This window comes from Varanus komodoensis, unplaced genomic scaffold, assembly GCF_004798865.1.
Source record: "Varanus komodoensis strain SLA01 unplaced genomic scaffold, ASM479886v1 scaffold34_1, whole genome shotgun sequence".
NCBI lineage: Eukaryota > Metazoa > Chordata > Lepidosauria > Squamata > Varanidae > Varanus > Varanus komodoensis.
Genome location: NW_025335854.1, coordinates 7,401,128 through 7,414,471, shown reverse-complemented (window position 1 = coordinate 7,414,471; position 13,344 = coordinate 7,401,128). Strand labels below are relative to the sequence as shown.

The 13,344-nt window shown below is 47.0% G+C and overlaps 1 protein-coding gene across 19 annotated transcripts in view; it reads left to right on the top strand.

The window, feature by feature from the left end:
- Positions 1-13,344, top strand: part of AXDND1 (axonemal dynein light chain domain containing 1) — a 30,947-nt gene that overhangs the window by 141 nt on the left and 17,462 nt on the right. For 6 of the 19 annotated variants that reach the window (XM_044439235.1, XM_044439236.1, XM_044439234.1 and 3 more), the window contains exons 1-10: positions 55-783; positions 2,084-2,257; positions 3,070-3,248; positions 7,101-7,201; positions 8,998-9,115; positions 9,897-9,982; positions 11,026-11,082; positions 11,171-11,279; positions 12,416-12,537; positions 13,191-13,331. In XM_044439235.1, coding sequence (XP_044295170.1) covers positions 2,152-2,257; positions 3,070-3,248; positions 7,101-7,201; positions 8,998-9,115; positions 9,897-9,982; positions 11,026-11,082; positions 11,171-11,279; positions 12,416-12,537; positions 13,191-13,331 — 1,019 coding nt within the window. In that variant the 5' untranslated portion in view covers positions 55-783; positions 2,084-2,151. Of the gene's footprint in view, positions 1-53; positions 784-1,715; positions 1,799-2,083; positions 2,258-3,069; positions 3,249-3,746; positions 3,764-7,100; positions 7,240-8,997; positions 9,116-9,896; positions 9,983-11,025; positions 11,083-11,170; positions 11,280-12,415; positions 12,538-13,190; positions 13,332-13,344 lie in introns of those variants that run through there. The other 13 variants (XM_044439238.1, XM_044439239.1, XM_044439242.1 and 10 more) reach the window with 9 other exon arrangements.

Genomic DNA, 13,344 nt, shown 5'->3' with positions numbered 1-13,344 from the left:
TACCTGGCTTGGGGCCAGGGCACCTGCGGGACGCCGCCTCCAGCCGCACCGGCCCGGCCCTGCGTTCCACTTCTTAGCCTTCCCCCGAGTCCCTCCTCCGAGGGAGGCCCGGCTGGTGGCTCCCAGGAACGGGCTCCTCGGTGGTAGTCCCCAAATTCTGGAACGGTCTCCCCGCCCGCGCGCGCTGGCTTGCCCTCCTCGGCGTCAGGTCACGGCCGCCGCCTCTGCTCGGGCATTTGAGTCCTCCGACGAGCACGTGGGGCGGCGGCGGCGGCTGTTTTTTGTTTTTTTACGCAGGGCCAGCAGTTTGGTCTGGTTTTAATTGGCGAGTCTTTAAAATCTGGTTTTACAATTTTAATTTAACGCTATCGTGTTTTATTGTTGTTCGATGTTTAGTACTGGGCTGCATTTATAGCGCCCTCTGTTGGATGCTACAGGAACGGAATTATAATAATAATATGTAGGTGGCGAGTCCAGCAATCTCTGCATTGAAGGCTTCCCTCTGGACAGTATGTCATACTGGTCCCTGTAGATTATATCTTTTCTCTGGGATTAAGTCTCTAGTCTTCGCAGAGAAGTAGTTGGGGAACTCAGTTCTCATTGGTGCTAGAGGATAAGGGTTGTTTTCCTCGTGGGGAAGGGGGAATCTACAGGAAAAGGTAGACATGTAATGCAGTTGAGATTCTTGGCCTTCTTTCTTTCTTTTTTTTTTCTTAAAAAGGGCACTTGCGTGCATAGAGACTTTCAGCAGACCTTTCATTCCTTCAGTAAAGGTTATTAGAGGTGAGACAATGTTGAGATGGGAATATGGATGCTTTTGAGTTTTTAATCAAGAACAATTGAAAAATACTAATCAAAAGGCGAATTAATGTGTCTAAAGCATGGGTCCTCAAACTATGGCCCACAGGACGGATCCGACCCGCCATGCCCATTTAACCGGCCTGCCCCAGAGGTTTTGCACTTGCCGCATCATTTTGGACTCGCTCGGAGAAAACGATCTCTGCTCAAGCAAGCCACTGCCTTGCCCCGCGCCTCCCCCCGCCCCCTCCCCCCCCTCTGTGCCCCCCCCCCCCCACTGGCCTGTGCCCCCCCCCACTGGCACTGCTTTGGTGGCCCACGTCCACCGCCGGCACCTTTCAGCTGGCCCCCTCTTGAAAAAGTTTGAGGACCCCTGGTCTAAAGGATGTGAAGCTGATATATGCAGATCGTTGTTTCAAGGCTATATCTTTAACCTTGCAGTTATGCTATCTTTGAAGAATTGGGCTGCATCTTGTATTAGAGTATGAAAGGCAATAGATTTTAAAACTCAAAATCAAATGAAGTCAAATACACTTTTTCCTTCAGTCTTTCCTTTTTCCTCCCATTGCTTTTACAAACCGGCTGGCAATGCATTAAAGAAAGCCCTGTATATTGTGATATTCCTGCATCTCTATTACCACCAGATCGAACAGTGCTGTTCAGTAGGTGCAGAAGCAATTTGTGATCTTCCTATGGGAGAAGCAACCCCAAATGGACAGCATAGACATGGTGACTCAGTGATGTCCTCTATAATCTGGGCTAACCGCTACAGGTGAAACTTGAGGGAACACTTTAGTCTTTGATGGAATATAGAAAGCCTAGTTAATACGCTGCATTATCTTGCAAACAAGTCCACAAAAATAAGTAGCCTGCACATTTGCAAGCCAGCCTTTTCATATGCTATATTTTCCTACAAGCAAAAGAGAAACTACGTAGAGCTCCTTTTCTCCATCACAGGGATAGACAAGCTTGCACTGCAGACATTGATGTGGGTAAACAGGTATGTGTATGCTGCGCTTTGTGCTCTTTTCCTCAAGCTGGCACTCCTTCCTAGTTATGGAGACTGAAATAGGACTGTGTTATTGGATACAATCCTATAGGCTGCTTCTAGATGGCCCCTACTGCTATGTAACACCAGGCAAAAGGCATTGTGCAGTGATCTGTCTTTTCCTTGAAAGATTCCCTGCACAATTTCATGAGTGATACAGAGCAATCGGGCAATAATAGCCTCATCTGGCCAATAATGGCCAACAGTCTGTCCATGTGAGTTATATATCCTTTCTAGGTAGGTTGCTGCTGCTGCTGCTGAAAATCTGAGTCAATGAGCAAACCACCCAAGATCAATTATTCAGCATGTCTGCAAACAAGGAACAAATTCCAGTGTTGCCATCTACTTCAAAACAAGAGATCAGAAAACCAAAAGATACATCTATAGTACCTGCTGGCAAGGGTAATAAAGGTAAATCTCACTGGATTGTCTGATGCTGTAAAGCTATTGCCAGATTGAAGCTATTGGGTTTTACTGATTGCCCTGTCCTCAGTGTTTGAAATCTTCATAGTACTGCTCAACAACTGTAGGACACTTTGTGCTTCAGTGTCATTTGAACACATTTGTGGCACAATGAGATGTGCAGGTGTTGACACCAAAATGTATGGGAAGAAACGATTCCCCCAGGTATGCTGCTAAGGGCCAGGGTTGCTCAAATCTAGTGGACAAATCTGAAATTTTTGCGTCTGTTGTTCCTCATTGCCCTGTGGCCTCATTCTTTCCCCTCCCATACCTAGGCTTCATTCAATGCACTCTTCTAGAAAAGAGTTCAGATATTTTTGCTCGTCATTTATAGAAGCACCTTTCCAATAATGAAAATACGGGAGGCAAAAGTTTCCACTGGGCCTCTCTAGATAAGCACAGGCATCTTGGCTTTGCCTTGCTGTGCTGAACTTGTACTCTCACTACCACTGGCATAAAACCCTGTTCCATGTAATGGATTTCTGGGCAGGGGCCAACCTGTGGTAGAGAAGATGCCTGTCCTGGCAAAGGGCAAGTTCCTGGGGAAGCATTGCTCAGTCGGCCCCCTTGCCACCTGGGCAGCCACAGTCTGCACTGCACTGACACTTGCACTTGGCTGTGGTCCCTGGTGGGGAGAGCAAATCCTTTCACAAAGGTTTGGCAGGGATTATAACAGCTGAACACAGTCATGAAAAGCAGGTATCTCGTGCTATCATAACACTGGCAATTACAGGCTGTGCTTCTTTCCTACTTTTGTCTAGAACTTCCTGAGTTGAGAGGCAGGCCAGGTGTGGTAAACCATTCAAACCCTCTTTCCACATCCTTACAACGTGATTTCATCCCAGAAGAAATCTTCGTTGCTCTGACCTCTGCTGCCAAACCTGTCCCATGCCCTGCTTTTTTAAGACCTCCCAGGAAGAAAAGTACAAAAGACTTCCAGGTATGTGCCTTGATTTCTCCTAGATTAATCTGTACTTTTTCAGTATAAAGTCTGTTAACTGAAGCCTCCTGTTGACTGAATTATGGGTCGGCAACCCGTGGCTCCAGAGCCACACGTGGCTCTTGAACCCCTCTGCTGCGGCTCCGTCGCTCAAAACACATGCCGGCACAGCCGCCAATCTGTGACCAAGGCTCCACTCAGGAACGCAGTGCCAGCTGGTTAAGTAAAGTGCTGCATACCTCTGCTATTGTGCAGGGAAAGAGTGGAACAAGCTTCCTGCAGGCTCTCATGTTACAGGAAAGAAATGTTGCTGTAAGGATTCTCTTTGTCCCAATGTAATCTCCTTCCTCTGAATGTTAAAAGCTGCGCTTGGGACCTGTCACAATTCACAGCACTTGACTGTTTATCTGCTAATCAGTCACTAAACACACCTATATCTGCGACTTCCCCCAGTTGGCCAACCATGGATAAATCGAAGAAAAGAAAAGTTTCTGAAGAAAATCAAACATTTAATGGTACGTGGGTAGATTCATTTGCTTTTACTGCTGACGAACTTATGGGGTTTGCTGTTTAATGCATGCAGCCCTTTAGCACTGACTGACTCTGCGGGAAGCTGTTCTCCTATTCAAAACATATGAAAGGAGTCCTACTAGTTTATAACGTAAGATTAAAAATAACGGTTTTTAGCGACTGAACAAGAGCTGCAGCTAAATCATAATGAAGATATACATAGCATTAAGGTGAAAAACGATACATGCAGTGCTATCCTCATTTTAGATGTCAGAAGGGTTTTGCGGCTCCCGGTGTTTTCTTTTGTGTGGGAAACGGGTCCAAATGGCTCTTTGAGTGTCAAAGGTTGCCGACCCCTGGCCTTTGCACAAGGAACAAAGTTAGGTGAGGAATGGAAACGTGAGGACCTCATCCATCAGGTTTGTGGGGAAAACGGTGGTGCCTTCGTGGAGGAGGAGGTGGCGGGCGGGAGGAGAGATGCTTCAACAGGAGGCGACCATGAGCAGGGAGCCGCGTCGCACTGGGTACTCCTCCTGGGAGGGTCTTTGTCTGTGGGGGGGATTATGGCCATATCTTATTATTGATATTAGTCATTGTATTATGTATTGTGTTATATATTGACATTATGTATTGTATTGTGTATTACATTGTTGTATTAAGGTTTGTTTGATTTTGTATTGCTTATAGTTAAATATTAGAAACATAGAAACAGAGCGAGTCAGAAGGGGTCTCCTGGGCCATCTAGTCTGACCTCCGGCACCGGCTGGCTCCGCTCACGACATGCCCACCATGTGCATGTCCACCCTATCTTTGAACAGCCGCACCGATGGGGCTTCAGCCACCTCCCGTGGAAGCCCATTCCACACCTTCGGGGTCCTGACTGTCAAGAAGTGCTTCCTGGCATCCAAGTTGAACCTTGGTTCCCTGAGCTTTGCTCTGTTGGAACGTATCCTGCCCTCCTCTGCAGGGGAGAACAGGTCTCTACCCACCTCCGTGTGACATCCCCTCACATACCTGTATGTTGCCAACATACCTCCTCTGAGTCTTCTCTTCTCCAGGCTGAAGAGACCCAGTTCCCTCAGTCTCGCCTCATTCCCCATCCCCTGCAAACCAGCCACCAACCTTGTGGCCCTTGGCTGCACTTGCTCTAACCTGGCTATATCCTTTCTGTAATGAGGGGCCCAAAACTGAGCACAATATTCCAGTTGCGGGCCCACCAGAGTCATATAGAATGGTAGTAATACCTCTCTTGATCTAGAAGCCATACTTCTGGTTATGCAACCAAGGGTGGTGTTCGCCCTCTTGAGCACCACAATTGTATATTGTATTGCTTAATTGTATCACTCTAAGGTATTACTGTATTTTTATGGGATATGTACTTTTTTGTTGTTGTTGTTCTGTTCTAAGCTTCCTAGAGGGCCCTGTGGGCTATGGGGCGGCATAAAATTGTAAATGAAATGAAATTAGGATCTGAGGTTATGTGAAAACTGTCAGATGCAAGAAACCCCAGGAAGGAGGACAGGGCAAATGGCTAAGAAAATACTGAACATGAAGTTGTTAGAGGCCCACGTTACAGCAGACTTGCTGAAGCTGAGTGAGACTGAGTCTCATTAGCCGTACCGGAATGGGAGACCAGTTTGGAACTCTGCTTGCTGCCTTGTGCTACTGGTGAAAAAGTGGTATATACCTGTAATAAATAATTGGGAGGAGTTCTTAAGTCCGCATTATTTGGGAATGCAGGGACATCAGGGAGCTTCCAAGCGCAGGAACTGCACGCTCTTGAACGAGAGACGCATGCAGCTATAACATCTTGTGTGCAGAAGATCCAGATTTTGTTCCCTGCGTTCCCCAGTTAAGAATCTAGGGAACAACAGATTCAAGAAGCCTTCCCATCAGACCCTCCTTCAGTTAACAGATTAGCCTTCTTCAGATGTCGCTGACTGCAGGTTGCTGGGAATTCTAGTCCAGCACATCTGGATGGTACTAGCTGAGGAAAGCTGCTGTAGATAGGCCAAAGGACCAGCAGCTTCAGATGTTCATCTGGATGCTTAATTTCTGAGTTTGTCAATAATAAGAACTAACTCAGACTGGGATTCAGATAGCTAGAAGGGATGGGGGGGAAGCCAAATAACTATGTTGGTTTCTTCTCAATTTCACACACTTGAGGAGCCAGTTAATTCGAGCTGGAATCTCCCTGAGGCAAGGCTTCCTTTGAGCCTCTCTATTTGCATGCACTGAGTATGTGGCAGGTTTGTTTATTTATTTATTTAAACATTTCTATGCTGCCCCCATCGCAACAAAGCCTCGGGGCGGCTCACAATAGATTTAAAAAAAACATTTAACCCCCCCCCCCCCCCCGTGAAGAACAGTTTTTCCAAGTGCAGGTGGCAATCTGAAGGGAGGATCACTGTCTCAAGTTGCCACCTCTCTCCCTGCTTTGACATTTCGTCAGCAGGTATAACCATTTTTTATTGTTTCAAAATCGGTTTCAGCAAAAGTCATACAGGTACATCCTGGGAAAGGAAGAACACTTTTCAGAATGCATCTTTTCTAAACTATTTTCTGTCTAGATTCAGACATACAAGTTCTAACCAAATGCCTTACAGCCTAGCTATTGCTTATCTACACTGTTCAATATAACCAAACAATATTTATCAGAATTGTAGTTATTACCTGCTCTTCCTCCATGGAGTGTATACCCTTAATGTTTTCTTAGAACTGTGGCTATCTCCCAGACAATTGCCATGAGAGGGGCTATATTATAATCAATCATTTATCTTCTCTTTCTTTGTTTATAAAAATCGTGTATGTGCAACTGCAGCCTGCAGTTTTCATCCTTGCTTTAATGAAACTTCTTTTTTCCCTTCATTTTCTTAGTGCATTTATAACATATTTATCTTTCCTATTAATAATAAAATTAACTCTTATTTACAGGGACTTTTGCAGTCAGAACATGACCTTTGTATGCCATGAACTGCTTCCCTTAGCACCCAACTGTGCTTTACAAACATGTACATATCTCAGTATAATGGAAACCTGACAGCTGCTGCTTCTCCCAAAAAGAAGTGACTTTTCACTTTTGGCAGGTAGGGAAAGGTCATGAACCCTCTTGCCCGGCCTGCTGCATCTCCACGCTCCATCTCTCTCTCTGAAGTGGCTTTTCCTTCAAAGAAACAACTGCCAGGATTTCATTATGCCCCTTCGCCTGCCACATACACTCAGGCCATCTGCAGCAGGGACTTGGTTTTGCAGAGGCCCTCTTGAATAACAGGTTTTCCTTGTTTATCACCTGACCCTTGAGAGCCTTTCGGCGTGGACTGAACTTTTCCACTTACTTTTTAGGGTTGCATCCGTACTGCTGATGGAGTCTGGCAACATCCTGTCCGCAGAAACAAGTTCCGATACTTGATTGAGCACCCCATCTGCCTGACAGGAGCTGGAAGGTACCAGTATGGAAATAATAGAGCCTGCAGTTAAGAAGGTACTGGGACCGGTATCTCATACCTCCTTACAGGAGCTAGTTGTTTTCTTAGGATTGGGGGAGCCCCCTGTGAGAGTGAAGAAGAACGCCCAGCAAACATGTATTCAGCATCATCTCTGTATAAGGTGCTCAACCTGCCACAAGGATGAGGTGATATGTTTGGACAGGAACAGGCGTGCTTGTGTGCTTCCCTGTGCCCTAGTATTATGCAGCAGTCAAAGGCCCACCAAGGTGCTCTTCCTTCCCCACTTTGAATAAACTTTAACTCATTTTCCTGCAGGCAGCAGGGATTGCTGTGAGATAGGTTGCTGTTAAAAGAGACATACTGTGTATAGGAGCTCAGACCCCACCTCTGCCTTTATTTCATATTTTGGGCAAGCTTCATATCTTCTTCCACGCCCCTCACGGTAGCCATTTTGTAGCAGTGCCCAGGACTGTCTCCCAAATATGCAGATGTGGCCAAGGCCCAGAAAGGTGCCCTGCCTCTGTCCTAGAGCGGTCTTGCACAACCTGTTACCCTCCAGATGTTTTGGGGTACATTTCCCAGTACTGCTCCCATTAACCATGCTGACTGGGGCTGTGAGAAGGTGTAGTCTGAAACCTGGGGGGTTCCAGGTCTGAAGAAGGCTGGCGTATGGGATTGCAGCCTTAATACGTGGCCCAGACTAAGAACGAGGTATCAGACCGAGCATGTAGCACACACCTGGCCCAGTGCTCCTCACCAGCATTGTGCTCCCGTTCTTCCTCTTGCACAGAGCTCAGGGCAGCGTTCCAATCCATAAAGCATTAGCTGCTTCTTGGGATGGTTGCGATGAAGATCTTTTCTTGCCTGTCTTTCTCAAGCTGCCTTGCTCCTCAGAGGCACACCGCCCCAAAACACGGGGTGGGGTGTGCTGGGCACGTACTGCAACACACAACAGCGTAGTCCTTTTCCCTTACTTAGATTTGGCTTGTGGCACACTTGGCGAAAAGGATGGCCATCGCTGTCCTTGGAACGCGAACTGTTTAGAACGGACTCCCCCGTTATGCACGGCTCCATTTGTGCAGTACTCATCCCGTCCTTCAGCCTGCCCAGCTCTCCTCCTCCGTGATTTATGGAACACTAGCAGAACGCAAAGGACTGCAGTGCCTGTGTTGATCAGCTGAGGGGAGGAAGGCTGAGGAGAGAATGCACGTCAAGCAGCTGGTGGGGCCATGGACAGATAGATGATAAGAAGGGGCAGATGGAAGCGCGAATGATTCTCTGGACAGTCCACCAAGGCTCTTTGGACAGGGTGCCGCTTGGAATTCGTGTCAGGCAGCACAGCGCCTTTGGATGTCATTGGCAATAGGGGACAGTATGAAACAGCAACAGATAAAATGCCCAGGCAGGACACGATGGCTGTAGCTGCAAACAAGAGTCGTGCGTCAAAGAACTAATGCATAAACTAGCCAGTACTGGGCAGTGCTGAAAGGACGCCAGGTTTTGGAACTCCAGCCGGGCATGCAAGACTTGCTTCCAGGTTAAAGGGGGCAGCAGCGCAATGGGAGGATGTATTTATTGCATTCCCGGTCTCTTGCCTCCCACTCGCTAAAGCGGTCTTGGGGTTTACAGAAATAAAGCCATGACTGTAAAAACACAGTGGAGCATAGTATATAAATTGAACGACGACAGGAAAAAAAACCCCAAAATGAAAACCAAAGCAAAAAAAGCAAAGCGTGCAAACCCCTTGCCCGCACCTTCCCAACTGAGTGATCTTTTCCTTTCTGCTCATTAAGGGATGTATCTTTTCTTTATGATGTCGCTGCTGTAAAAGAGGCAAAGAACCCTCCCCCAACGCCTGTACCTCATAAGACCTCAAAAGACTCGGAGCAGGACCCTGATGCAGCTAAACTAGTGAGTTGAGTTTGCCTCCCTGGCAGGGCACTGGTGTCAGTAGGCACAGGAGCAAGCTGTTGCCAATTCTCTCCCAAGTGTTGAGAGACAAGATGGCGCTTGAGTCGAGACCTGAGCGCATGCTGAGGATTGCAGCGAGGCAAAAAGGCCCCCACCCTTTAAACTTGAATGAGCAAGGAAGATTGGCAAGAAGGACTTTATGTTCCTCCCTTTTGTACAACACAGCTGTTTTCTGCAGTGATCCACGTTCTCTCTGTGCAGATGTAGTGCCTTATCACAGTTTGACGCATGATTCCATGGTATATCTGAATATCTAAGCAGTGGCTCAGCATTGGCTGCAGGGAGGCTGGGGAGGCGGGGAAACCACTGTAACTGGGGCCTGCTTGGTGCAGACAATAAAGTGAGCATGTGGACCATGGCATATGTCAACAGAGGTTAATTTTTAATCTGCACTGAGGAGTAGCTTATAGGTAAGGCAATTCCCTGCTTTTCCAGCTTTGTTCCATGGAAAGAGGCAGGCAAGCAAGCCTTGGCATCTCCCTGTCCTTGCTTTCAGGGGGCACTGCTCTGGAAGTGGTGCAGTGATCTTAACTGTCTGTTTGGAGAATATAAACTCGTGCTTAAGGAATGGGAGCAAGCAAAATTTTAGATGGCCTGTGTTTGTGTCAAAACCCAAACTCAAATACGATCCTTGGGAAAATGTGGATTCTTTATGTTTGTCTCATGCTAGCTTCTTTTAAAACTTGAAATCAGAGAACAGAAATCTCTGTTCTCTTTTTAGCCGGCAAGTGTAGCAGACAGTCTTGTTCCCGAGGAATTTCACATTGTGAAAAATCGAGCTGTCCTGGGCTTGGAATATTATGATGAGTGAGTATGATTGGGCTGCCCTAAATTGTTAATCTGCAGTGCTGCGTCTGCAGCCGGGGGCTTCCCAGAATCAACTGGGAGGCGGTAGGGTATGCTGGACTCCCAGTGCTGAGAGCCTGCATTCCCAGAGCTGGGTGCTGAAGACTGAGGCTCTGTCCTGCTGCAACATCCCATGGTCATGGGGATGCTCTCCCAGGAGCCGCAGGACTGCTTTCATACTCAGCCCTATTACTGTTGGCATTCCCTGATGTTTTGGATCCCATTGTAGCTGAGAGTGTCTTGTAAATTTAATTAAACAGTAGCCTTTAATAGAATTGCTCACATCTGCCAGTCTGATGGGCTTTTTAAATTCCCAGTTTCAGAAACATAGAAACAGAGCGAGTCAGAAAGGGTCTTCCAGGCCATCTAGTCTGACCCCTGGCTCCAGCCGGTTCCGCTCACGACATGCCCACCATGTGCATGTCCAGCCTATCCTTGAACACCTGCACCGATGGGGCCTCAACCACCTCCCGTGGAAGCCCATTCCACACCCTCGGGGTCCTGACTGTCAGGAAGTGCTTCCTGGCATCCAAATGGAACCTTGGCTCCCTGAGCTTTGCTCCATTGGAGTGCGTCCTGCCCTCCTCTGCAGGGAAGAACAGGTCTCTCACCTCCGTGTGACATCCCCTCACATACCTGCATGTTGCCAACAGATCCCCTCTGAGTCTCCTCTTCTCCAGGCTGAAGAGACCCAGCTCCCTCAGTCTCGCCTCATACCCCATCCCCTGCAAACCAGCCACCAACCTTGTGGCCCTACGCTGCACTGACTCCAACCTGGCCACATCCTTTCTGTAATGAGGGGCCCAGAACTGAGCACAATACTCCAGTTGTGGGCACACCAGAGTCGTGTAGAGTAGTAGTAGGCTATGCGAAAGGACGGCATACAAATACTATACATACATACATACATACATACCTCTCTCGATCTAGATTTAAATAATTTAAAAATGGGTTGTTGAATTCTTCAGACCAAATCCAGTTTAATTATTTTGGATCTTTTGCAGTAAATATACAACCTTACTTGAAGATGAGCAGAACAGACTGCGAGTTTTCCCATCCATGTGAGTAGCACTGCGTCAAAGTATTCTTGTGTTAAATGTTATAGAAGCTGGTCACCTGTTCCTTCTGCTGTCTGTTCTGCCCAATTAGGAAGCCATCTGGGAGGCTTGAGGTCCTTCAGCTGATGAAGGTGATGGACAGCATGCTAGAAAGGGCAGGAGTAGATAATGAGGAAGTTGGAGTATCAGGGCTGTCCCAGGTAATGCTTCCTAATTCTAATACAGTTTCATTACTTCTGACATTGGAAATTTTAGTTAAGTCAACAAGTTTTCTGTGGGCAGTTTGCCGTATTGGTTGAAAATTAACAGTTGACAGCAGAACATGCATGTCTCTAAAAATACCGTGCCAATAAATTTACCCACAAAGGCTCTGCAAAGACCTCCGTAACTTATAATTCACCTAGTTGTGCGTGTTCGGGCTGCAGGACCACTAACCCTCCTCCCTGGCTGTATTCACACACACACTAAGCAGCGCTGCATGGTTACTGCATGGATGGTCTCTCACCTTGCGTCCTGGGTTCACACGTTTGCATGGTTTCCATGCATCTCCTTCTTCCCTCCAAATGATGGGACATATCCCGCCCCACGTAGCTCCTACAGCTGAGAATCAGTCCCAGTCTGCACTGCTCCTCCCTGCCTCTCCCTCCTCGTGCGTGCGCCTGCCTGGGCGTGGCTTCAGCCAGCTGCCTTTTTCTGTCTCTCTCTTGCAGCTCAGCAGAGCAACTGCCTACTCGCTAGAGTAACTGGGCTTCTCAGGGCGGTTGCCCAGATGGCAAAGTCCGCAGGCTCACTGTTCTTGCCATTTTTTCTGTAGCCCCAGCAGCATAGGAAGCACTTTAAAATAGCATCATAATCAGGGAAAGAACGGCTGTGCTCCACAAAACTTGCTCTATAATTTCTGATTGGTGGAAGAACAGGTGCTATTGATATGCAGGAAGACAGTATGTTTATCTGGTCCTTGCTGTGTTAATTACTTCTCTTTTGGTTCCACTTCCCACATTTTATGCTTTGAAAGGCTCTCCCTAAATCGGCAGAAAGTAAAGCACTGTCGGAGGTTTGCTGGCTGGGTCAAGAATTTCCTTTCTTCAATGTAACATTTTGAATGACTGTCCCAAAATCCATTGCAGAAAGGGCGGGAGCATCAGGCATCCGCTCCCAGGGCTTTACTCCAAGTTGGAATATCCATTTTAATATCAGAGCTGGCACAAGTTCTGTTTAATTTTTTTCAGAAGTATGACTGGAGCTCTTTCAAGAACCCAGAACCATTGTGGGTGAAGTAAGACCTTTGCTACCTAGTTTTGCAAAGATCTTAACTTGTTTTTGCATCTTTTCCAAGATGCACAATGTACTAGAGGTGTTGAAGGTGGAACAGAACATCTACAATATAGTGTTTCATGAGATCATCCGGCAAGTCAGCGTGGATTGTGCAGAACGAGGAGAACTGCTTTCCAAGCTCAGGTCAGGAATGTAAACAGCCCAACTACTCAACCATATTCACTTCAGCAAGCATCCAATATGAATACATCTGCTGTTATTTTGGGAGGCATGACAAGGCTGAATGCCTGCAAGTGGCATAGATACATTGCCAGAGAACTATGGCATAATACAGCTTTTGGTGGAATCCGACGCTGTGGCTTACACAATAGCCACATAATCTAGCTCCATCTTTTGTGAGAGGAACATCTATGAAAATAATGGGTGGGAATTGCTTCAGAACCGGGGATTCTCAAGTATTATCTGTCCAGCACTTGCTCTATTTCTTTGCTGGCCCCGGTTGCTGGATGCTCTGTGCATTTCAAGCCAGTTTGACTTCATTTTGCTGGATGCTCTGCATTTCAAGCCAGTTTGACTTCATTTTGCTGGATGCTCTGTGCATTTCAAGCCAGTTTGACTTCATTTTGCTGGATGCTCTGTGCATTTCAAGCCAGTTTGACTTCATTTTGTGAGCTGAAGCTAAGAGTTCAGTTAATATCTAGACTCACCACAGCAAGGGAAGTCCTAAGCTGCTGGTGTTGAAGGCATGTCAGAAACGAGTTGTCAGAATGGATGTTCCCTTTAAATGGTCTTTCCCTTCAAAGGGTTCTTCTCATATCCTCTCCTCTCTCTTACAGACAAAGATACGTGGAGTTGCTGGAACGGATTCCCAGACAGATGAGGACTCTCTACAAAGAAATGATGGCCCAGAGAGTAATGGACAAGCACATCACTGATGAGTTATTCTATTTCAAGGAAGCCATAGGACAGCTGACAAGGTCTGCGTTGTGA